This window comes from Pomacea canaliculata, linkage group LG6, assembly GCF_003073045.1.
Source record: "Pomacea canaliculata isolate SZHN2017 linkage group LG6, ASM307304v1, whole genome shotgun sequence".
Taxonomy (NCBI): domain Eukaryota; kingdom Metazoa; phylum Mollusca; class Gastropoda; order Architaenioglossa; family Ampullariidae; genus Pomacea; species Pomacea canaliculata.
The window spans coordinates 13,137,631-13,163,041 of NC_037595.1; the positions used below are offsets into that span (position 1 = coordinate 13,137,631).

The following is a 25,411-nucleotide window of genomic DNA, read 5'->3' on the forward strand; positions in this document are numbered from 1 at the left end:
TCCGGAACTTCAATAAAACTGTAGGGAGGGCCTTTGGCTGCTCACACAGCATTACAATGAGACAGCACTCGACTTTTGTCTGAAGTGAATTGTAGGAAAGTGCATTAAACTAAAGGTAATGCATAAAAACAAATCACATGCAAGATGTGGGCAGGGGGCTAGAAGGCTAGGGATGCAGCGAACACCTGTACCTGTACCTGACCGACACAGGTTATCAGCCTGCACGTGACGGGGAGAAGTTCTCGCTCCAACTCGTAGCCACGCGAAATTCTCGCAGATTCACACAGACCGGTGTAAATTACTTCCCCAGTGATTTAAAGTGCGGGCTTGAACAGGCCAAGCCTTTGTTCTCATCAGTAAATTACCGATTACCGCCCACCTGCCCGACTCCACCAAAAAAACCGAACAGCAAATCAGCCACCGTCGCAAAATGAACGCTGATTAATGGGTTTCTTTAATGACCGCCAGTTAATGGGTTGTATTTAGTGAACACTGATGGTAGGTACAGGCTCGACAAAATGTATTCATTTAAAAACCAAAAAACATGCAATGAAGTGCTTTCTTGTTTCTTTTGATTGTTGATGTTTTACCGCTGTCAGCAACTGAGTGATCACAAATCACTAGTCTCGCCATGTAAAGGAGTGATGACACATTCTGGAGTCATCTCAATCCACCACAGCTCGTGATACACACTTGACCCAGACACAGAATGTGTGTCTATGGTCTTGCTAGTCTTCCTTTATTTATAATGGACTAATGCTGACTATCCAAAATAAAGAACCCTCCCATAAATACAAAACCACACACAACACTACAGCCCGTCGTCGCCTCAGTTTCGTTCCTTTCTTTGAGGGAAAATAATACAAGAAAAGTTCACTCTCCGCTTAAAACTTGAACAAGTCTCACACATGCATACGTCAACAATGGCCGTGCGCATGCGTGCGTGTGATGGGGAAGTGTATGTGTGTGTGTGGAGGGGGGGAGGGACACCGAGCCAGCAACTATGGCAAGGCAGTCACCCAGCCCTGTAAACAGATGTCACATGCAGAGAAAGAACAGCGTGCTCGAGACGAGAGCTGAACCCACGACAGTCAATCCTCACTGTATTGGTGACAGGCGTTAACTGTTACACCACCGGGCCGCCTGGAGCTGTCAAGAAAGCGGACATTCCAGCAAAAGATAATAAAAACAGTAAAATTAACAATGACACAAACAGACTGTGACTTACCGAATCCTGACAGTCCAGTTCGCATCCTTTCTCAATAAGAAATTTACAGGTCTCGGCGTATCCATTGAGAGCCGCAAAATGCAGAGCTGTTCGTCCTTCCTGCACAAGTAAAGAACGAAATGTTACTGTGTCTACAACCGTGATAATGTCACGTCTACCTGTTTATTGTTCTTTACCATTAGCCACCTATGTTTCTATGTATTTCATCGTCAATTAAGCTATGTTAGTGATGAATGAATGGCGATGATGAAGATGATGGTAGTGAAGAAATATGTCAATTCACGGCGAAAACACAGTAATGGTTAACAACAGCGACCGAATGCAAGTGAGCACGGATCGATCGCACAATATACACCTAGACTAGCTGTTCACACCTCAAAAGAAAGATAAAAGCAGCAAACACTGATCTATTTTTAACCAAGAATGACTTGGAAATATTATTTTGCGCAGTCGCAAACAATAACTCATTGCATACTCAGTGACCTATCATTGAATGGTTTTTTGGTTGCATTTACAATAAGTTTTTTTAAGGTAATATCCGCTTGAAAGGTCTCTGTAAGTGTGGCATACCCTTACTGCCTCATGCACCGAGCAAGGCAGCGATCAATATTGTACTCCACAGAAAACAAAAATCAAAGCCAGCATTTTGTGTGTGTGATATGAGAGATCGATATCACCTTCTTTTCCTCCCTTCTGCGGTCGCACTTTGAAGTGAGTGTAATAAATATCACAACCCTCTTCATTCCATTGCATAAGCTGTTGAAGACTAACAAGTCCGACTGAAAGTTTTCATAAGTCGCATATCCTGGATGCTGTCGACAGTAGCTCACAAAGTAAGCTGCAGTTATTTTATCATCACATAATTCAGATTAGCTAATACAGACAGACCCAAGTATAATCAAGAGAACTGCTTAGAAAGCCGGCAAGGTTTTCTGCCTCTAGTCCTTTAAAAAAAATATCCCGCCTTTTCCCACAGGTTGTAAATAAAACCCCGAGACAAAAGCAGTCTGCTCGTCTTTGAAGTCAGAAAAAAGAAGAAGTTGTTTGATGCACTAAAATGCAGCAGTGGAAACAAAACACAGCAACTGTGTGAAACACTGGCCGTCAACAAAGATCAAAAGTGGCCAGTCACACAGTATCTGACATCTTTTATGCATCCCTGGATGAGGAGAGGATTACAGAAAGTTTTAAAAGCCCCAGGGTTCCAGATTTGTGAAATGGAAAAAAAACAAACAAACAAAAACTTGTAAGAGTGTGTCACGTGTACTGTGCTGAAATCTGATTAACAGCTTCGAGTGTAAAATGCAGCATCGCAAGCCACTGACGATGGTGTAAAATTTTATGTTCCTAGATGGCATGGTGGACGATCACAAAGGAAAAATAGCTCCGGTTTTTATGCCCCAGCCTCACCCAAGGTAAACTTGAGGCACGGATCTGAGACCTTTTGGGAATTATATTATTATTCAAGACATCATCTGTCAAACACCTACTATGCAAGTGCTTCAGTCAACAGACAGAAACCACTATTTGCCCTCTGTATGTCTACATGGTCTGGTAGATAGCTGAAAATGATAATTATTATAAAAAAATTTGGGGGCGATTTCGTTTTTAAGGTGACCTCAGCGTTTACTGGGCGCTGACCTCGTGGTCAGGTATTTGCATGTACAGGTAGTACAGGATGGAACTGTTGCGGCCCTATGCTCCTCAAGGAATAAACAATGGAATGGCACAACACTGTAAAGCAGTGTGAACTTGAGAAGTAGGAATCAATGCCCCTTCCCCTACTCCTACCCCAACATTTGTGAACAGCATGTGTTTGTCTACAAGCACCTGGCATTCAAGTTCCCGAGAAACAGCGAGTCGTTCATTATTTTGTTTGCTGGCTGAAGAAACTGTTCGCCCACACACTTTTTTCAAAATATCATGAACCGACAGACATCCACACAATGGGACGGACACTATAGAAGGAGCCAGTGAACAAAAAAAAAAAAAAATTGAAGCCAGTCGTGAACAACTGCTCACCCACCCTCTCGCTTTCTATTCGTGTGTTTGCCTGACTGCTTTCTTGTTTATAACAGCACATGAGTGCGCGCGCTCACACGTGACTATGCAGATATTTTGTGTTGAAGCAGACCGCTGTAAACTTCAGTAAGATGTAAAATACCAAGCGGGAATCCCGTCACAAAGGCATATAAAGAGGCAACTGTGAAAGGCCAGGTCAAGCATACGCTACCCTCCATGCGGAAACCGCTCTTCCCCGGCACGTTAATAACGGCTGTTGAGAGGTGCGCGGCGGTGTCCTCCGTACACAGCCTGTCCCACTTACACCACCACCAGCCACAAACAAAATAAGTATGCGACAAGACGGCAACGTATAATTGCCAGTTCCTGCACATGCGCACACACACACAATCTTTTGCGAGGTTATGCGATTTGTTCATGCAAGAGGCTCTGTGGCTGTCTCTCTGTTGACAGGTACTATCATTTTACCTCTGTGGTGTAATTGTACTTCTACCTGTTAACAGGTAATGTCACTGTACTACTCTTCGTTAACAGGCGAGGTGACTGTGCTTCTGCCTGTTAACAGGCAATGTGATCTCGGTGACAGAAAGGCGAGCCCGCGCAGCCAGCTCCACTCGCCAGTGTGGAACATGCGATGGAACAGAGCTACATCGTCACCGATCTCATCGTGCAGGCCGGTGAATGTCTTCCATTGTAGATCAAGAGACCTCAGCGACCGTGGCAGCCCAGGTGTGTGCACGAGCAAGGCAGTTACCCACCTGCAAGCACGAAACTTGTCAACATCGTCGCCAAGGACTGACCACGCCGTGTGGTCACCCAAGCCGGCCCTGCCAAGACAACAGTTTCGTCTTTACACGCATCAAACTAGCTTGTCTCTAAGACACAAGATCCCTCTCTTTCACACACACATCCCTGCCTTCGGTACTGGCATGTCACCAATATAGCGAGAGTTGGCTGTCGTGGGTTCAAATCTCGTCTCGGGCACGCTATTTTTTCTGTGCCCGTGTTTATTTGCTTGCTGCTTGGCCGTGATTATAGTCTTAGTTGCAGGCTTTCTTCCAATTTTCCCCATAAAAATAATATGGAAAGGTAAGCAGGCGATTATGATAGACAAGGCAGTAAGCCCAGAACAATAAATTTAAGCAAGCTGTAGATTATTAAAATATCGAAATATGTGAGTTGATTGACCCACGTGTTTGCTCCTTCCAAAGCATGTCTAACGGTATTTCGCCCTACGACTAAAGTAAACCAGCCACCATACCCCTCCCAGGCACACGCAACAACAATCAACAATCAAAACAAGAATAGCACCGAGGCCAAACAAAACTCCTTTGTTTCTCTAAACCTCCCTCCTCATACAGTTGAGTCGTCGGGGGAATCCCGAGGCTTTGCCGCAAGCACGTGAGTAAATTTGTCCTGGTGAGCCACGGTCCGTCCACAGTATTTATTAACAGGGTCATCGATGAAGCACAAACGAAATACCAACTTCTCACCACTCTCGGTGTTGAAACATGCATCAACTTTCTGGCGTGTTCAAAATAGTCTTCGTTGTCTTGAGTGGAAAAACGGCTTGCTGCAGCCGGAGCAAGCTTTACAGACAGAATAAAGAGCATCCTACAGCACGGCCAACATCTCCTACAACACGGTCACCATCTCCTTCTCCATGGTCACCATCTCCTACAGCACGGCCAACATCTCCTACAGGGCGGTCAACATCTCCTACAGCATGTGTGCGCGTGCAGGCGCGTGTTTTGGCGGCTGGGGAGGGACACAAAGAGACCAACTGCGATGTCTACACGCGAAAGTGAAAGCTGCAGTACTTAAATATATCAACACTTAACTCAAAACCAGACTGGATTGTAAAATAGTTCAAAATTCAACGCTACCCGGTGTATACCCAGACGTGGGAATAATGTCATAACGACCGCTGTCCATGGGGTATCGCTGCAGTTCAAAAACGAAGAAAAGAAGTAACGAGATCGGGTGTCAGGTATAGGTACTTGCTTGTTTTTCACGCCTACTTAACACGAGCCCGTCAAGTGTCATCAAAGGTCCCCCCGGACTATAAGGGGTCATGCTCCATGTACCCAATATTCAAAGGCATCAAGAACGATGATCCCAATCTCTCTCGTGTCCTCGCTCTCTGCTTTGATGCGCCAGACCACGGACCAGTGGTTTTCCGCTCTTCAGAGTCTTGTCAGGGGACACCCGATGACCTGTGTCAAAGTCTACCATTCCTTACCCCGTCCCGCCAAGGCAATGTGAATGGTCCTCCTCGTGGGAAACTAAGATGATACTGGCGAGGACACAATCAAAATGGTCGATTCCTAGCTTGCAAGGATACATGAGGACACTCTCCATCAACCACGGTGTCTGGTTTTCACGCGGTTATCCACATTTAACTGCTCACACCAGAGAAAATATTTTTTTTTGAAACAGTTTAATGATATATTTTTTCTTCTACGGACAAATGTAGATGAGGTCGTAGCCAGAAAGCAAGAATAACTATTTATTCATCTGAACGGCCATGGCAACGTCTACCAGTTGAAGTCTGAGAGAAAATCAAAAAAACACAATGTCCACCTACGCTTGACCTAGTGGAATCCCGAAGAGGTTTTTCATTATGTGCCGATTAAAATTTCAAAATACCTGAGCAGTTTTTAGAAACTAGCAAAATGGAAGACAAGACGACGATCTGCGGTTCACAAAACCATCTAGTACCCTCGCGCCTTTGATAGTTTACAACTGAAGTGCAATCTCCAAGCTTCTCCCTTTAGAAAGACACATCCATTAACCATTTCATCATCGGCCCTCAAACCAAGCCTGCTGTCAACTCTGTTCTCTGATCTGCAGGCTCGGGTATCGCCCTCATGCGCTGCACGACCATAAACTAAGCACACCTGACGGAGGGGGCGATTTCTGCTCCCTTACTCTTTGAGGCAGGATCTCCTCCCCCTCATCAAATTATCTGACTCTTTGGTTCATGCCTGTTTGTTGTGAACTGAGAACATTGATCAACACCATCTAGTTCTCTCCCTTTCTCTCTCTCACACGCGCGCGCGCGATCTCAGGCACGGTAAACGGAGCTGAATTTAAATGAAAACATTAACATTCCCTCCACCCACGAATTTTTCTCCTTTCCTAAACTCTGGCGTTCAGGAAGTTTTACCATCACAAGAGCAGGGGAGTGGATCCAATGATTTTTATTTATTGTTAATCCAGGGCCTCTACAATGCTAGTCTCACGACCCTTGTGTGGGGACTGAAACTGGAGTTGACACTATATTGCTGACTGGCAAGAACACATTATATCTCGACTTATGACAAACTACCAATGACCAGATTACATGAACTCTGACAAGACAAACTTTTATAACAAACTTTGACAAACAGAATTATGGAGATGAAACATAGCTACGATAGCATCATGGCGACATTTGTGAGAATGAAAAGAACCTTCTAGTGTCTCAATTTATGTCTAACAATCTTTTGAAAACCAGGTGTCCATCCTTGACCATCTCCTAGCCCAGCTGGTCAAGGCTGGGGCAGCTAGACCTCAACATGTCACTATGAGAGAATAATACCCACCAGCTGAGACTACAATGTGGGACAGTAGCAAACTCTGATTTTGTATGCAGCCTGTACCACTGCCTCACACAGTACAGCCCGAACATCCTTTGTTCCCGAGAACATCCTCAGTTAATGTGACACTCGAGGCTGGGCGAGAACACAAAGCACGCGGTCAAATCATTCTCGATCGACACTTGGATAAGTCAGCCGTTGCTTTGTTGCAGACGACATTTATTTATAAAGCAGAAAGTATTTCCCGCAGCTTCTCTGTTCACCAGGCACCTGTTCATGAATGTGGTAGTTCGATGTCTTTCTAGGGAACTGCGGTTTCTCTCCTTCGTCTTTGTTTCCTGGAAAGTCCACGTGACCCAAACCCAAAGGGTAGTCTGACTTTGTCAACACGAAGAATGAAAATCGAAATAGCAAATAGCAATGTCACCAGGCAGATTTTTCAGTAAAGTATTCCCAAGTACAGCCAGCAGTGAGTATGCATATTGGTATGTTATCATGTATGTTATCATGTATGTTATCGTGCCGGGTCACACCGATCCTAGCATGCCAGCTGTTAAAGATTTCCATAATTAGTTTCAACACTCCACATCCTAAGTTGACTTGTCTCATGAAAAGTGTTTCCCAACAATGCTTCATTTCAGATTCTTCACAAGAAGGAAGTAACTATTCATGAATCGTATAATCACATGTTTGTTGACATCACGAAGTCGAGTGCACCTCCTAAGACTCACCTGTGGCGGCGGTGTGCATGAGGTAAAGCCCACTCATTGTAAACACACATGTCAGCAAGAGTTAACGGACTGCACAGGTGTGCATACTAAGAGCTCTAATGTCAATGTTACGGAGAGACCGGGTATGTGATCAGCAATGACAAAGGCAAAGTGAAAATAAAGAGCGGAATACACTACAAAGGCCACTACAACACGAAACTGGCTCAAAAACTTGCTTAAAAAAAAATAAGTAATGATCAAAAAGATACCGCCTTGTTTTCTAGCGGACACTTTAGCCAAATGTTTAGCACAAAGTTTGACTACAGACTATACAATACCCTGGGTATTCAAAATTGCAGATGTAACTTATTCTGACTTAAAAAAAAAATAAGCATCAAAAGATTTATGGCAAAGAGTTGATAAGTGCTGCGTACGCAGTATCTGCAGACGGAAGCCATCATAGAAGAAGCAGGGAAAAGGCTTACCCGATCTGGTTCGAATCTTGCTCCCGCCTGGTAAAGCTCCTTGACCTTGTCCGTCTGGCCCTTGCTCGCGGCCGCGCGCAACCGGTCTGCAAGCGACCCCACGTGCACGGTGCCTGCGTAACCAGAATGCGCAGCATTAGTTCCCTGGCCGGAACTGACGTCATACAGTTGAGGCTGAGACGAAACTGGTCCAGGGCCTGGGTGTCCTGAACTCATGTCTGGAAATACATTAGCAACATTCTTTATATCAGCAACAACCTAACCGTCAAACACTTAAATTTACCAGTACATCACCCACAAATAGGATAATCCTTTAAAAAATGTGATATTTTAATAATCAAACTCAAGAGGCGAACATTAAAATGTTAAAAATGTTAACATTGAAGATAAGTACAAATCTCTAAGGCAGAAAATGCTGTGACAACTTACTAACATGCGACTTAAAAGGGAATGAAGAAATGTCCGAGGCTTTGCACAGTGATCCCACAGTAACACCAACAATGGCCGCAGCTTCTTAAGCAAGCAAGTTTTTCTCCAGCAAAGACCCAATCCACTCATCAAATATTCAAAACAAAATGAGCGACCATAACCACTGGTAATAAAGTTTTTTAATCAAAACCATCTAGCGGTATTCATCCTGAAATCGATGATGGCATATCGCAGGCGGAAAAAACTTCGATCGACCAGCTTTCAATCTGCGGAGGGAAGTGAGGAGAAACAGGCACCGCCCTCGCGAAAAAATGCTAACCCCGAGGCCTCTAACATTTCACCTACTAACGACCTAAAAAAAAAAATGTTAGGGGACGCCCTTTAGCTTTGCCTTATGGAATATGATTTATCTACACCAAACATCCAGATTCTTCTTCCGTATGATGTGTTTAATAGCCTGTTACAAGCAGAACCAGTGAGGAAACAGGTGTCTTCTGGGAAACCTGTCATCGCTATGATCACTGACCGGAAAGAAATGGCGGCCCCTTTCTGTTTGAACATCTGTATCTACAGATCGTCTTCTCCAGAAACATTTGCTGCAGGCTGTCCGCAGGGTCAAATCTCACTAACCTTTGTAAACTGAACTGGATGTTTCTATCTACAGTTTCATTTCTTTTCCGCACGCACACGTTTTAGCCTTATCAGCAAACCTATTTTTTGACTTCCTGGGAAATGACACGACAGTCCAAAACCCTGATAAATAAATACTAGGTTCAATGACTTTGCTTTTCACATGTTGGGAACCAGTAATAATTTATGTCCACTGATTTAAATACGATTATCCAATGGGATAGCTCTTTAACATTTCGCGATTGTGAGAGGGTTAAGCATTCCGAAAATGCTATTTATCTGGATAGCCTACCAGGGAGAAGGGGCGAGAAAGAAATAACTTAGGCCAGCAAGATCTTAAAGTGACATTTGTGTCCCCTCTTCTTTCTCCTCTCCTTAATCCCTCGTTTTGATTCCATTCTCTACCTCTCATGTGCACCCAAGCGAGACGACTCGTAAAATGTGTCACCAACCATAAACAGCAAGACATCTGCAACCCAGAACAACTGGTATGAGCAGGCCAGACTCAGGAGGTTAACGATGTGTGCGAGGGAGGTGTGCAGCACCCAGAAGAGGATTAGGCCGATGAACATCGAGACTCACACCTTCAACCCACACTTCATCGAGGACCAGCCTTTACAACCCTCCCTGTTCACTCCCTCCCGCCGCCTTGCCCTCGCCATAGAAGTATTCTCGTCTCCCTCCAGAACTTACTGACACTTGACAAGTATACAAATCTCCTCGGAGGGAATAGTTCATAACTGAAAAGGAGTGAATACTAATTTCATGCAAACTGCGGTGCCCTGAAAGTAATCCCATCTATTTTCACGCTTGAGTCGTGGTAACGGATACACAGACAATAACAAAATATGAAACTGCGTGTTTACCTTCAATGCCTTACTGGAAATTATGTAAACTGTCACTTTTATCGTTGAAGCTTTTTATACTACTGCTGCCAAGCGTATCTTTTTTTAAAACGATACCAAAAATTCTCGCAATTTCCACTCGCATTAGTAGAGCCTATTTCTGTATATGTGTGTTTAATGGGACGATAAACGACAGAAGAAATGAACAAAAACCGATGAAGAAGGAGGTGGAATTTTGGCGCCGGAAGAAGACAACCAGGTTCAACAGTAACAGAGATGTGCTTAGACAGGGCCATTAACTGCATGGCGCTTGGTGCGGATCATTAGTATAGTGGCTATAGTCGTTCGAGACTATACTGTGCATCAATGAAATCGACACTTACATTTAAGTGGTTGTACTGTAATATGCTGAAATAAAACAAAAAATTTTAACAGAAAAAAAGCACAATTACTTATAATTTTCACAAACACGAAAGCGAGGTAATGGAGAAATCCTCAACATGAGTTTAGCATGAATGTGCTTGTTAGGACAGTCACCATGCCGCTGTTGTCTGAACATGAATACGGAGACGAACTGTACAGACACTGGAACTGTTATCTGAGGTAAGATCCCAAACATCATCGAATACAAAGTCTATGGTCACTATATCTGCCCTGCTTTACTCGCAATCCTAGTTAAATTCTCCCACTCCTCCCATTCAACTTCTTTCTCCCCGTAATACAAAGACCACTGCATCCTCCAAAAGGAACGGATTACAAGTCGGTCGTCTGCTTGTCTGGTCCGACCTCGTTTTACAGAGCAGCTTTTAACTGCCGAGCCCGAGTTCAAAGCCAACCGACAGCCGGAAATCGGAGGTTCACAGAGTACAGCGTGCGCATGTCACAGACAAGTTAACCCTCAGGCTCTAGCAATGCCTGGGACACAAACCCAGCTGAAGGATGACACCTGACACAGCAAGTCTGCGAGCGTTTTTGTTATGTCACGTGATCTAATTAGCCTGGTAAGCACGTGATCGAATTAAGTTTCGAAGAGACCAAGCGAGCAGTTGACGAGTACGCAAGAGTATCACTTGAAATAGGGCTAAGTGGCTTGCTGGCGTGTGAACAACGGTACCTTTGTTTTCCGGCCCCAAGCACACAAACAAAACCTGCCAGCCGCCAGGGGCCGACCTTCTGGGCGGATACAAATTCGCCCTTTCCCACTGAAGTCTCGTTCCCTAGCCCTCGTAATCCCAGTGGAGTGTCTTGACACGTCCACCAACGACCGGCTGTTGTCAAGACGCGGCTGCTGATTGGCCACTGCACACCGTGAGCTCAGTTCACTCTTCACATGCTCACGAGAAATTGCCTTTCCGCTTCAGAAATATATCAATTTCCCAAGGCCAGTTGTACGAGTACAAAAGAACATTGGAGATGCCGACTACAACTTTATTTAAGACAATGCGTGCAAACACCTACAGGGGATACAAGTTTTGCTGGTAATGACAATGATATGAACAACTATCGCGATAATGTAACCCTGGGGTTTAAAAAAAAAAAAAAATTGTCTGCACAAAAAAAATATAAGATGCATGAACGATAATTTTTTTTCAAAAACCCAATAAAGGAAATGACTTGCCAATTTTAAAAATTACAAAGTAAAGGATTAAATTGATTTTAAAAACCTATTGCAGAGTGGGGAAGGGGTTTCAAGAAAAGAAAACAAACTAGATGAAAGACAATGTGAGCTGTTGGACTTTTGTACAATGTTGCGTCACGTGACGACTAGCAAAGGTTAAAGCTAAATGATAATGACAACAAACGTAACAGTAAGTTACCAAAGCACACAACCACACAGCCACAAGAACATGAACTCTACTTTTTACTTCTTTTGCGACAATGCATCATTTAAGCAACCACTACAGGGAGGAGAGTATTTAAATGTCTACAACAACGAGCTCTTCGCTGTGATGGGCTTTATGGCGATGTTAAAGACAACATGGCGGATCTGTTAAAGGTCTAGTGTGGGTGCCATGTTTTTCTAATGAGTAATTCTCAGATATACTATTTAAATATAAATATTTACTATTTGACGAGTACTACCCTCCCATTCTTGTCATTTGTTTGCAGGCTGGCTGCCTTGCCGTACTATATAAAGCCAATCCCTCACCCAATCCCATTCTTGAGTACGCGCTTACAAACACCAGTGTACACATCGACATCAGGACTGTTGTGTATGTTTACTCTGTCACAGCTTTGGGAAAATTATTGTGAAACATTAAAGTATCTGTGTTCAAACAAGACTTTCACCTTTCCTTACAGGAAGAGATTTATATTCCAATATCTCGAGATATTTACCCAGATTAAAATAAGTGTATCTTGTACTGAACTTAGAAAAAAAAAGTGCATCCCAATGGACCTTTAATATGCTAATACCAGTGTATTTGCAACGCCGCCCAAACGACATCATCAATCAACCGGTAACAAAAAAAAAAAAAAATCTCCCCTTTAGCGGTGTCTCAAACAGTGTAAATTCCCCGACTTTTTTTTATAACAACAAGCATTCCATCCCTCCCTATCCTGCTCTTTAAAATCTCTGATTGTCGAACTCAAGGAAACGGGATTTTCCCAACACAAATAGAGTGTAGGAGTTTGCAGTGTACTGCACTGACCGGAACTGAATACACTGCAATAGAACCCAGGTTCAGACTGCCATCACTTCCTGATAATGTAAAGTTCTTGTCCAGAAGACTTCTCCAGGACTTCATAATGGCGGGCATCGACTTTGCGACAATGCATACCTAACCACCAACCGCCTCACCAAACAAATGCCTGCAAATGCTAGAAACGATGACAGTACAGTCACTGGGCGAAGTCCCGTGAGCATCTCACCCGTCTTGTATCCGCTCAAAACGGCCAAGAGAAGGAGAGAAAGAGCGCGGTTCATTAACATGCAAATGTTTGTCCCAGCTCTTGCCCTCTGCTCGCCGTCCAGCCCTCGTTCGTCGATGACCTTTTGCGCCAGAACAGCCACCGTCTATAATGAGACCGCCCTCTCTGCAAACTCTCTGCTCATGTTTCCAATGCCGAATACCAGACATTCCAAATGAGACTTCTTATGTAATGGAGGGAAGGAGGACAGCTGAGTGTGGACATTAAGGCACTAACTGAAAAATACATGCTTCAAAGCCTGTCAGCGAGGACGATTCCACAGAGTACACACAAGACTGTCACAGAGAGTAACACATGTGATAGAAATCCTGCCTAACACAAATACCAATCTGGCATGCACAACCCCATCATTATCACTACCACAACAACAACATAAAAAGAACCTATAATTACAGACTGAAGGCCTCCAAATGTCAACATGCATTGGTATGTCCAATCAAATAAAGTTTTCTACAGAACTGAGCCCCGTCACTGCTACTTTCACATCAAAAGTGAAGTCCGTTCGGACAATATTGTAAAGTAAGAAAAGTAATGTGTAGTCTAATTTTTTAAAAATAATTTAAAGAATAATCATTCTTAAAGAAACAGGGTGGTGACCTTGTTCAGCTGTTAAGGTTCAATATTTTATCTCTTTGTGTGTGTGAAGGGGGGGGGGAGGAGAAAGGTAGAGAGGTGGGGGGGGAAGATAAGACACAAAGAGGCGAAGCACATAAACCGAAAAGGTGAGGCTATAATCCTACGTTCTGCCACGTGACTAACTCTGTAGTCAGCCTGCAGTTTTTTTTCTGAACAGACATAAAAGAAGTTGCATCATGCAATGTTTGCACATTTAGGCTTTGCAGCTAAAAAATTTATAGTGACATTTTATTGTAACAATCGACAGCACCGCTCAACACTGACCACAAAACTCAAAGACCGAGGACTCGGGGGAAAAAAACAAAAAAAGAAACTCGTCTGTGTTTGCAAAACCATGCAGTACATTTGTAGCGCTTCGTCTCTCCACTGAGCCATCGCGTGCCCCGGCGTCAGTCTGGCAGCACAGCCGTCCGTCCAACGCCGGACTTGGCAAGCAGGATCGGTCAGACGGGCAAGGCACTGGCTGCCTGGCAGCACTGTACTCTATCATGCTCAGGTGGCACTCGCCTTTATACCAGAGTACATCTCGCTAATCCTTTGAACTTTGTACTACCGCCCCACCTTCTTCCTCGCCCCCCTTGCACACTGCCAGAGCAACACCAATAAATATAAATATGGCGACAGAGGGAGGGAAAAGAGTTTATGGGTAAAGAAGAAGAGGGGAGGATAGGCAAAATTTGTACTGTTAGAAGGAACTAGCTTATGAGCAACCCACTTGAAAACAAAAATCAGCTACATGTACTTTAAAAAGTTAACGTACAAAATTCGTAAGTAACAAAAGGCAAGACTCTCCTAACATCAGGCTCGCATGAAATCAGCTGAGATGGGGGATGAAAGATGAAAAGACAATGAGAGGTGAGGTGTGTCAAGTGACATAGAGGTAATCATGAAGCATCCTGGCTAGCCTGTCAACAGAAGTGAGGCTATTTGATTGGGCGCTCAGCGCTCCGAGGTTCTTATTAAACCGTAAATATGACAAAGTAATAACGGCTATGGTCACGACTAGTCAAACAGCCACATATCTGACAATGTGCGCAGTTACAATGGCCTGAAGATGTCCTGAAGACACCAACCCTCTTCACGGTTACTGCCAATGCAAATCGTTCTGCTTCACAAAGTATGCGCAAGCATGCGCGATCTTCGTGTGACAAAGAAACACTGAGAAAGAATGTAAAGCATGTATTGCATTCATAATGAACACAGTGTTTGTCACATGACCAAAGGCGGCAGGGCCACCAACTAAAACATTGGCAGCGACACCCTCAACAAAGTCGGAACTGGACAACCAGCCCACAACCCTCTGTGCTGGTTGGGGCAGGTGTGCCCGACTTGAACAGAAATGAAATATCAATACAAAGTGCCGGCTGTGCGACTGAGCAGAAATTCTCCATTAGCCAGAGAAAGTCCCTGTGTCCAGGTATCCAGAAACGATCAGAGCAAATGACACGTGACAGTTTCCAAGCAGCAGCCTTCCTCCTGAGCCACGACATCTCCCACACCCACTTCTCTCTCTCCCCCCAAAAAAACTCCAATACCTACTGTCCTCACTCGACCCCGTGATGCCACCCTTGTTGAACGACAACTTTTTTTATTTTTACCTGGTCTCGTTTAGCATATTTTATTATATTTTAATTGCTTCAACAAAAGTACGGATAAACTCTGTGCCCTTTTCCATTTAACAGCATTGTTTGTTTGTGCATGCGTGTGTGCACGCGCGGAATTTTTCTTTTGCAGGTGAGAACCGAGGTGGCATCATGCCTTGGTTTCTATTCAAGCCAGGGAACGCGCCTCTTAGCCCTGACTGCGCTTTGTTATGCAAACACCTGTACAGCCTACACCTGTCCACGATTATGTGTTCGACCCCTCCGAGTCGTCGCTGACAACAGCGCCACCTCTCCTTGCTGCACAGCAGCAACCGCGGAACCCTCACTCGGATTCTTTCATGCCACGAAGACTGTGTGGTCATTTCTGGCTCATCTTTACCTTGCTGAAGATGGTTCGAGTCCAGGCATGAAAGGCTGGAGGGAAACAATGTGTAATTTTCGAGGGCTGTAGCTTCAGAACCGTGCCCGACAGACCATTATCAGCGTTCAGACAGGTACCACTGTTTAGCTCGTTGTCTCCTCAATCTTCCCGACAGAAGAATGGCAGGGAAATAGAAACATCCAGAGAGGTTACAACAGGTCTGCGAACGTATCCACGTGTCCAGACGGTCAACACCAGGCGATATTAATCGCCATTTGAATGGTAATACTAGCGGGGACTGCCCTAGCTACCTTTGCCACGTGTGTCTGAGTGTCTTATCCACCATTATCCCCTTGTCGATCAGCCACATGCACCATCTGGCAATGCCCCTCACCCTCACCCACTTCCACATAAAATGGCGCAAAACGAATTTCCGACAAGCAGATGAAATTAAAAGATCACATTTAACTGTAATATTTATTCGAAAATAAAACAGCATTCTTAGAAAGCAAGGACTTATTACACGTTAAAAAGTAGGAACGATAGAACCACAACTACAAGACGGGTGTAAAGACGGTACCCGACTATTACATTTCAAATATAGAAAGACGTCTCCCCTCGCTGCTCTTCCATTTGTACTGATTTCCAATCAAAATTACCCACCACCACCACAACCACCACCACCACCATCCGACACGACCATGTCTCAAGGCAGGTGCCCACTGGACACGTGACAGTATCTCTCACTTATCAGCAAAAGGCCAATAAACACCGACCTGCGATAAATCACCAGGAAAAGGACAGTTAATCTTCACTAGAGTATTTTCTTTTTAAATCCCTACAACATTTTCTTGACGATTTTTTCCATCTAGTTCTGTTACATGTTTCTACATCATTATTACTTTCTTCTCTTTTGCGGCAATTCTTCAAAACAGTGAAATACTTCTTCATAGAACCGACCCCCGCTTGTCATCTTATTGCAGTAATTCTCGGCTCTACTCAACTCTTGATCAGTATGTGTGACTTTTAGGCAAGTAGTTTAAATTAATGGCCGCGAGTAAACATACTGACTGCTTGCCGCGCGCTCGTCTGCTAACAGGTCTTCGCCGTTTCCCTACCCGGACGCTTGGAAGTTCAAGGCGGGTAGGCTGACTCAACTGCCAATCCTTTTTGTTAAAATGCTTACACAGGGTCTTGCTACCACCGGAGGAATTCCGGGTACAACCAAAGCACGCACAGTAATGGGGATGGCATCGTACAAAAGGTTTCAGCCAAACCCTGCAAGTAATGCGCCGGACGAACAAGATAATCTCACTCCATTTTATTTGTGCCGAGGCTGTTCTCGGGTGTGGGTAATGGTACACGTACCCGAGTATCATGCAAGTTGTGCGTGTACTTTCAAAACTGGAAAAAACAAGACCACCCCTCCTTCCAAAAAAAAAAAAATGATGACCTGCAAATAATTTCTATACCCTGCACTTGGTAACCTCTGCATTTTCTCTTATACAGGCGGTCTCGGGGTAGTAGTAACTAACACATTCCTTCCTTGTTACACCCTTATTATTTTACAAAATTACATGCAAAATTGATTTCAAGGCAGTCGTAGAAATGATTTCAAGGCAGTCGTAGGAATGTGACCTGTTCATGACCCGAAGATCACCTTTAAGTCAACTTTGCATGTAAGTCGAAACTTTGAAATACAGTTGGTCATATACTTCACTTTTCTATGCACATTAAAACATTTCCAAATGCAATAAAATATTTTAAATAAAATAATAAAAGTGTAACAAAGCATTCGCAAGTATGAATGTCTGTCCTAGTTGGGACTACCTGGGACTGTTGTTGTTTGTTAGTTTTACACCGTGCCAGCAACTAGGGTCACATGAGGGCGAGAACAGGTAGTGATAATAAGTCAAAGGTTAGCCGGTGACTGACTTAGAGCTGTAGACAGATAAAATACAACACTCCCTATCCTGTTGTATTGTCCGCACGAGCCTACCTACCTCTCTGCGCACGCGTGTGTATGCGAGTGAGTGAGAGACACACAGAACCTTACAGCACAGTTCTAACACCTACGTCCAGGTGTAACAAATATAAACAACAGACCACAGGGCTGTCAAGTCCAAGCCACAAAGTTCCTGTGTAGTGTCAATTTCATCAATAAACGTCGGCACAGTCGATTGCCTATCACAGCGGTTCTCAACCTTTTACATGTGGCGACCCCCCTGACGAACACCGGTACGTCCGCGACCCCCTTAGCCAGCTAGGTCGGTGGAAGAGCGGCGGGGGGGGGGGGGGGGGGGGGAGCCTTAGCTAACCTCGAACGCCGCGTCGAGGAAATCAACAACGGAAGAACAAAGTTCGTATCTGCAAGAAGTATAACTGTTAATGAAATTTTACTAAAGCAAATTCTGTGGTGCTAATAAATATTATTTTATTAATTTTATTGGACACTCTCTTTGATTAATGAGAAGGTTGAGCCTGCTTGCTGCTGCATAGAGAAGCGAACCTGTGTGCGATGTTCGTACCCACTGCTATTCGCAGCTCAGCCTCTGCGTCCACACGATTTCTGTATTTCGACTTCAGTGCTGCCAATGCTGAAAATCCTTGCTCACACATATACGAAGTTGAAAATGGCAGAAGAACTTTCATGGCTTTCTCAGAAAGGAGAGGATATTCACCGTTGACGCTAATCCAGAATTTTGGCACTGGTGTTGTTTGGAAGACCATTTTCAGGGATTGGTCACTCGAAAGGTCGATGAGCTGCTCTTCTTCTTGCGTGGACAACCCGCTTGTGCTAGGATCAGCCAGAAATGGATTACGAATCCAATCGTATTTAGTCACATCAATTTCAGCGAAATAATGCTGAAACCTTTCTTGCAGTCCGTTTAGATGGGCAATAATTACATTCTTCACCTGATCAAGATTCAAGTTAATGTCAGCCTTTCACTTACACAAGCACGGAAACATATCAAAAATATTTTCTTGGAGTATCTTCTGCGTCCACAACGAAATGTTTCGGACGAAAGCACTCATCTTGTCAGTTGTTTGTAATATGGTGGTGTCCTTCCCTTGTCTGGTCATGGCCTTCTGTCAGGGACCTATAGAGTACTAGGACTGAGCACGTGTGAATGAAAGGGTGTGAATGATGGACGTTTCCTGAATGCGTGCCTTTTAGATGTTTTAAAAAAAAAGAGAGGTGTGACTGGAAAGGGAGAGGGGAGTCAGCGATGAGAGATTGGGGAAGAGAGAGGGCAAAAGGTGAGAGGAGGGAGATTGGAGGCTTAATTGTTGAGAGGGGGATTGTGTTTTGAGTTTTGGAAGTGAGAAGTCACTGCATGCCGAGACAGTGTACTTGAATAGGGAGAAGAGATTTGGAGTTTGATCGCCCTCACCACTCGGTTACACAATGTAAACTAATTTCACTAATACCAGTATAAGAAACTTTTTTTAAAAAATGACCACCTTCGCGACCCCCTTGTAGGCACGTCGCGACCCCCCAGGGGGTCGCGCCCCACAGGTTGAGAACCGCTGGCCTATCAGCTCTTGGGGACTTTTTCCTCCCCACCACCAACCCCATCCCCCTTCCTAGCCAAAATAAGGTGAGAGGAAGGAGAGGGAGGGAGTCGTACCCCGCGGCTGCCCCTGCTTGTGGAATGTGGCAAAGATAACACTATCTCAAAGCGTCAATTTCACAATGGCAAGCTTGATGTGCGCAGAATTTTTATTTTCAAAAACACACCCCGAGGTTTTTATTTTTTTTCCATTACAAAAGTAAGGCGGGCGACTCAGTCAAGGAGTAGTGAGATATCGTGGTAGTGCAGTTCTCATCAAAGCTCGTAAAATGACTTGGTCTTATCAACCTGTATCTAACAGAGGAAACCTGCTCTCTTTGTGACAAATGTTTCCCAATATGTGTCTCGACCCCCATATCCCTACAAAAAAAAAAACAACAACAAAAAAAAAACAAAAAACAAAAACAAAAAAAAAACAACAAAAAAACCAAAACAAAGGAAAACCCATAAAAGTCCAGCGGTTATTATTTGAGGGTTGACTAAGGGGCAATAGCTTTTACGAGCCGCCTGCACTGACCACATGAACTTGCTACTGCGCGCCATGCTGTTCCCTCCTTGTGTCACATCGGTGTCGTGACAGCTGGTGTTCTCACCTGAAGTGTTCATGCTGCGATATTAGCTCGGTTTCTAGTGTACATTAATACTTAGGGACTGTTTGTGAAATGTGCTAAGGATAGGGTTTTGATGTTGGGCGAGTTTACAGTCAGCACTTGAGACCCGCAGTCGCTGATTAGTACCATAAACCACTTCACTCGTCTTGAGACAAGGTTGGTGGGGATGAGTGTCTGCGGGGAGCTGCAAGGTTTGTTCATTCACTTCTATGTCTGCACAGACAATCGGCCGCCAGGTTCACAGCTCATGCGGAACCACGCCGATGAAAGCAGCGGAAAACTCGCGTACACTAACATGTTCATAAAACACCAGGAACTATCCTGCAAAATACTCCCTTTGTGTTCAGAGGTCAGAGGGTGTGAACTATCGCTGGCGGTGTAGTTGGTTTTTTTTTCTTTGCTTGAAAGCCTTCGGAATAAAATTATACATAGGAACACCGGCAAGAATGCTTATTTTCTGAATAAGCATGACCAGAGAAATACAACACTATGAACAAAAAAATCATATCTTGCTTCAAAATACCCAGAGACATCTGTGATTGTACCTTTATCCACCTCTGTGCGTATTAACAAAATCACAAAATGTTCCTTTTTGGGCAATGTGGACAGAAAATATGATAAAATAAACAGACACCATGACAGTTTCTTCATGCAGCAATTTCTATTTAAAAACCTTGTCTGGTCTCCAATACCGATATTTGGAGAAGTTGTATTTATTTTTATTAGCAGGCGTTTTCTTCATGGCAAGGAGACTATAGAGCAAAGTGGGATAATGATAAAGTTTGGGACTACTGTATACAAAAAGTACGGATGTGTGTGGGTGGACTGCTGTCTGTCTGCCGAGACCAACGCTTAGCCTCTTGCGAAGTTCGCTGTTAGTCTCGGCGAGCCTAAACAATGAATGTGACTAAACCGTAAGCTTTGTTCACACCTGCCTCGTTTTAGTAGTTAACTAGGAAAAAAGCAGGCCAGTAATACAAGTAAAATGTCCCTAGTGGAAACCCGTATCATATAAATTAGCTGTCACCACGTTTTCTCGGATATCAAATGGAAAATGTCAGCGGCTTTACACCTCACGGTTTCAGTAGGTCACATTATATTTTGTATGCATGTGTAGTCTCTGACTAGGTCAGTGTCTTGCTGTGTGCACTTGACCCGACTTGAGATACTGAGGTCCATTAGACTGTAAACAGCAATGGACATGGTATATTGTTTACTAGGAGACCCCGCCACCTGACCTGTGGTTTTAGGCTATTCGTGTGACTAGCTCGCGCAACATGGGGACTCCTTCAGAAAAAAATCCTAATCCCCTCAACGATCTTATCCCTTGTTGATCTGCTGGCTAGCATTAAATGCCCCGCGATTTTCTGACTGTATAAGCAGCGAAGTGCGAAACAAACAGCACGAGGCTGAGCGAGGTGTGAGTGAGAAGTGCTCATGCCGTGCGCCACAGTAGCAGACGACGCCTCGCAGCACGCCAGCAGCCGCCATGCTGTACCGGAACTTACAGACAAAGGGAACATTGCAAAACATACGAAGACCCTCTGCCCACACACTACTCACGTTTAAGGTCTTTTGGATATGTGTTATATTTGGTGAATCTTTTAATTATGAAGATGCACAACCAGCCCAGCTTTTTACAATATATTAGAACAAACACTCAAACACTTGAATCAAGTCCAGAATGTACAGCATTGTATCCATGCATTTATCCTGAGGACAAACTTATTCTCCGTGACAAGTTCTTTACCACCAAGGAACTGTGCTTTGGAAGGAATTAAGAAGGGTAGTGCCAGCGGGGTGTGGGTAACACCAACTGTCACGAGCAAACACCGCATGCACAGGGGCGCGTTGCACGCTCAAATCAGCGGGACATTACAAGGCATCTTCGACTGAATTAGCAGGCAAACCCCCTCGGAAAACAAAAAGCTTACGACATAAAAGATCGAAGGAATTACTCACTCTGAGACACGCACTTGAGTCAACACCGGGCTGGCTCTAACACGTCTGAAGTCCGTAACATTTCAAACATTAGAGGGTTAACAGCTGAGGCCGCCAGCCACTGTACCTGTCTCGCCCTTCTACGGGAGGAGGGGACACCAGTCCACGCTCACCTTTTCCCTTCCTTCTCCTTAAATGTTTTCACGGCAGAAGGAAGGGGAGTTGGTAACCTAAACTACAATAATCATGATTGATTTGTCTTCACTGTTGGTGACATGCCGAGATTTTTTTCAATATGTTAAAGCCCGCAGGTTCTAGTCCATCTTAAAGACCAACATAAACTAAAGGCTGGGTTGAAAACATTAACAAGCCCTCGATTCATAGCCGTAGAGTCTTGAGGCACGCTTGGAAACCGTGTAACAGAGTGTTATCACTAGAAGCTGTACTTACTTCTGTTCACTACTAGACTGGTATCAGTGTCAGTCCACTCTTGTTGCTGACAGCAGGAAAAGAAAATGGAAGAGATAAAAAAAATTTACTTCGCACAGTTGATCCTCCGAATATTACAGCACAGCCTGCGAGAGCCACGACTTAGTTTAGTTTTATTCAATAATGTTCACCACTGCACGAGTTGTCTGTTCATACAAACACAATCTGATAACTGATAAGCAAGAAATGAACTAACAAATAAACTTCAGGTAACTGCTTTCATTGCTACTAAATCGCCTCTTCTAGTAAGCTGCCATGTACACGTGTGCTGTGTTAAGGCAATATTATTTCTGATATTAAAAAGTGAGGGTCTTATGGTAAGTCATAGCTGTATTTCCACTGAGGAGTAACAGCGTTAATTACAAACCTAAATATTAAAAAATAAAATCTATGTTATTTTGCTGTTGACATATTTCACACTACCTCACCCTCCACAAACATGCACGTACTTGCATCAAAAAGCATATATACAGGCAACGACGTTTTAGTTGTTGTTTTTTTGGTTTTTTTGTTTGTCCTTTTTGTGGCACAGACTTGGGCGAGTAACTTGTTCTACGCCGAACGTGGTTGTCCGGGGAACAAACTTTGACTTCAATTGTTTTATCTGCTCTGTACATAATAAAAGCTTACACAAAACCCTAACCATAAACCAAACCTTAAAGCTATCTTAATTATACAAGTGCAGCTAGCATGTTAAAACACACAAGCTCTCCAGAAAATAAACAAAGTGTCTGAGCTAAGGAAAAATAAAATAAAATATTCATCAGAAAAGAAACTAGATAGCTCGCACTGAAGCCAGCATGTGTTCCCTATGCGCTTATGCAAAATGCAGTCACCAGCTAAGAACTCCATTTTCACTGGACACTACAAAACGGTGTTCAAAAAATGGTGTGCGCATGCACATCGGTGCAAAAAAGGAAATTCCAGGTAAAAACACTTGCAGTGAGAATAATAAACCCTGTGCTAACGTCTCCTGCTTGTAATGAGTGCCCAAACATCAAAGCTCACGCTGAGAAAGAGAGAGGGAGGGGAAAATTGCTTCATTACTGTGATCGAGGGAGGTAGACACCGTGGACTTGCCCCCTCCCTATGTGCGTCACTGTGCGTGGCGATGTTAAAGGTCAGGCTTTCCAACACATCCTCGTGTACAAAAAGCTCCATCAGGCTAGCCGCCTCGACCAGTAAAAGACTACCTGCCACAAAGTTTGCACTGGCAGGCTGAAGTCAAAGTTGACTCCTTGACACTTCCACAAAGAAGCCGCATCCACTGATAACCCCTCCCCTCCACAGGTGTGTGTAAGTCTTCAACCCAGCAAAAACTATAAACATGTTCGGCTACCAGTTAACATTCAGTACAATAAAACCTCAAGAGACTCCAATCCTGCCCAGTAGGAAATGTACAAGTACTGCCATGATGATGCTGAGGTGATGAGTATGATCTGCATTGAGGGGACATGGCAGAAAATAAAGGCATTTGAGCAGTTGAGGTGACATCTTTATGGGAACTTCTGTGCCTTGGGAGGACACATAAACCCTCTTTCTGATAGGTTATGGTGAGCTATTAAATAGTATGTCCTTCACCAAGGCCTGAATCAACCATGGCAGGCGAAACCACCACAGGGAATGCTAATGGGGACAAGATAATAACAGAGGTGATATAAATCAATTGTGATGTTATAAAAAGTAAAGTTGGTTTTCAAGTTCAAATGTTGCCTTTTTGTAAGAAAGTTTGTTCAGTTTAACTCAAAATTGTTCAATGGCGCACTCCACACAATTCTATTTCTAGCTGATATCTAAGTACTGACATTTAGACAGGTTCCCATGCCATTTAAACATTTAAAATAAAATGTTAGAGTAATCAGATTAGGTAACCGAAATTCATCAATTATTTGGAGACATGCATGTTAGACATACTTGTTAACACACACATATCCACAAGCAAGGAAAAACATACAGAGTTTCAAAACTGTTGTTTGATTCATATACATATTTAATTTCTAAAAAATGAAATACTGAAAACTTTGCACAGTTTATGATGCCTTGTTGGCAGGGAAATAATGCTGCGAGTTACTGTGCCTGTGATTTTGAATACTTGCAGAAAAAGTCCACTTCTGCAATATAGCAAAGTGTCTGAGTAGCAGGCATAAGAGCCCAAGCAGCACATAGGGAATGAATACAACATTCACACAAACCTCAGCACAAAGCTAAAAATTCCAACTGTAGACAAAAGGTACAAAAAAAAAAACAACAACCTTCCTCTCAATGCATTGTGACACAAATCCTTCCCAGCCTGGAGCCGCATTATCATTTCAGGTTCGATGTCAGCTGCTAGGGCAACAACCTTCCTAATGTTTCTGAAACAGGACATGCCGCTCACCAGGTTACCCCTCAGGTGCCACTGTCAACTTTTGTCGACTGATGCTACATATCCGCTCTAGCAGGGCACCTTATAGGGCCCTTCGTGTATGAAAACATTCTCTGACAATCTGGTTCTCGTGGATCCAAGCTGAAGGATGAATTGTGGCCATAGAGCCCGCAGGTTGGCTCCATAATAGTAAATACGCCTTTGGCACGTTTGTGCAGTTCTGTGGTATACGAGGGCCGAGCAACCAGTCCTGGGTGCTAATAATAGTGAATTACTAGGGGCAGTGAAAGCTGCCTTTTATAGGTCTTGCCTCCCGCTGACATGCTTGTCACAATTTCTATTGCCTAGAATTATTATGAAACTTCAATCTCACTCTGCATTATGGTCGTGGTAAATGCCACCTCTTCAATTTCGTTCCTTAAGATTTTTCTAGCTGTAATGAGACTCAGCTCAACAATTGTGTGGTTCTGACCGACTCAAATTCTTATTACACCCTTCATTAATTTTGTTGAAAGAGGGAAATGTATAAGCTTCGTAACCTGTGTACTAGTGTTACAGTCAATAAAGTTTAGTTCATAAGAACGAAGATGTGTTATAAGCTCTGCAACCTAGTAACAGACTTTTTTTTTTTTAAAAAAATGTTCCCTTCTAATTTCTACTGTACGTAAATACATACTAAACAAATCTTTGAAACTTACATTGATTAGTGCACAATCATTTTCAAACACAGGCGAAGAATATGATATATATATTTTTTTTTTTTGCTTGAATGCATGTGGGTTTTTTGTTTTTTTATATTTTTTTTAAAAAGCGTACTGTTTGTGAACCAAGCGACCGAGGGCTTTCCAGTGTCCCCACAGGGTAACTGTCACACATGACAATCAATAAATCATCACCGAATCCAACCTGACAGTTATGCGAGATCATGATCTTAACGGCAAAATTCTTTCAGTAGCGAAATGTCACGC

The 25,411-nt window shown here is 43.7% G+C and overlaps 1 protein-coding gene across 1 annotated transcript in view; it reads right to left on the reverse strand.

The window, feature by feature from the left end:
- Positions 1-25,411, reverse strand: part of LOC112566179 — a 40,194-nt gene that overhangs the window by 14,130 nt on the left and 653 nt on the right. Inside the window, exons 2-3 of the mRNA XM_025242172.1 lie at positions 8,027-8,244; positions 1,229-1,327 (exon numbers count right to left, since the gene is read on the reverse strand). Of these exons, the coding sequence (XP_025097957.1) occupies positions 1,229-1,327; positions 8,027-8,244 (317 nt within the window). The remainder of the gene's footprint in view (positions 1-1,228; positions 1,328-8,026; positions 8,245-25,411) is intronic.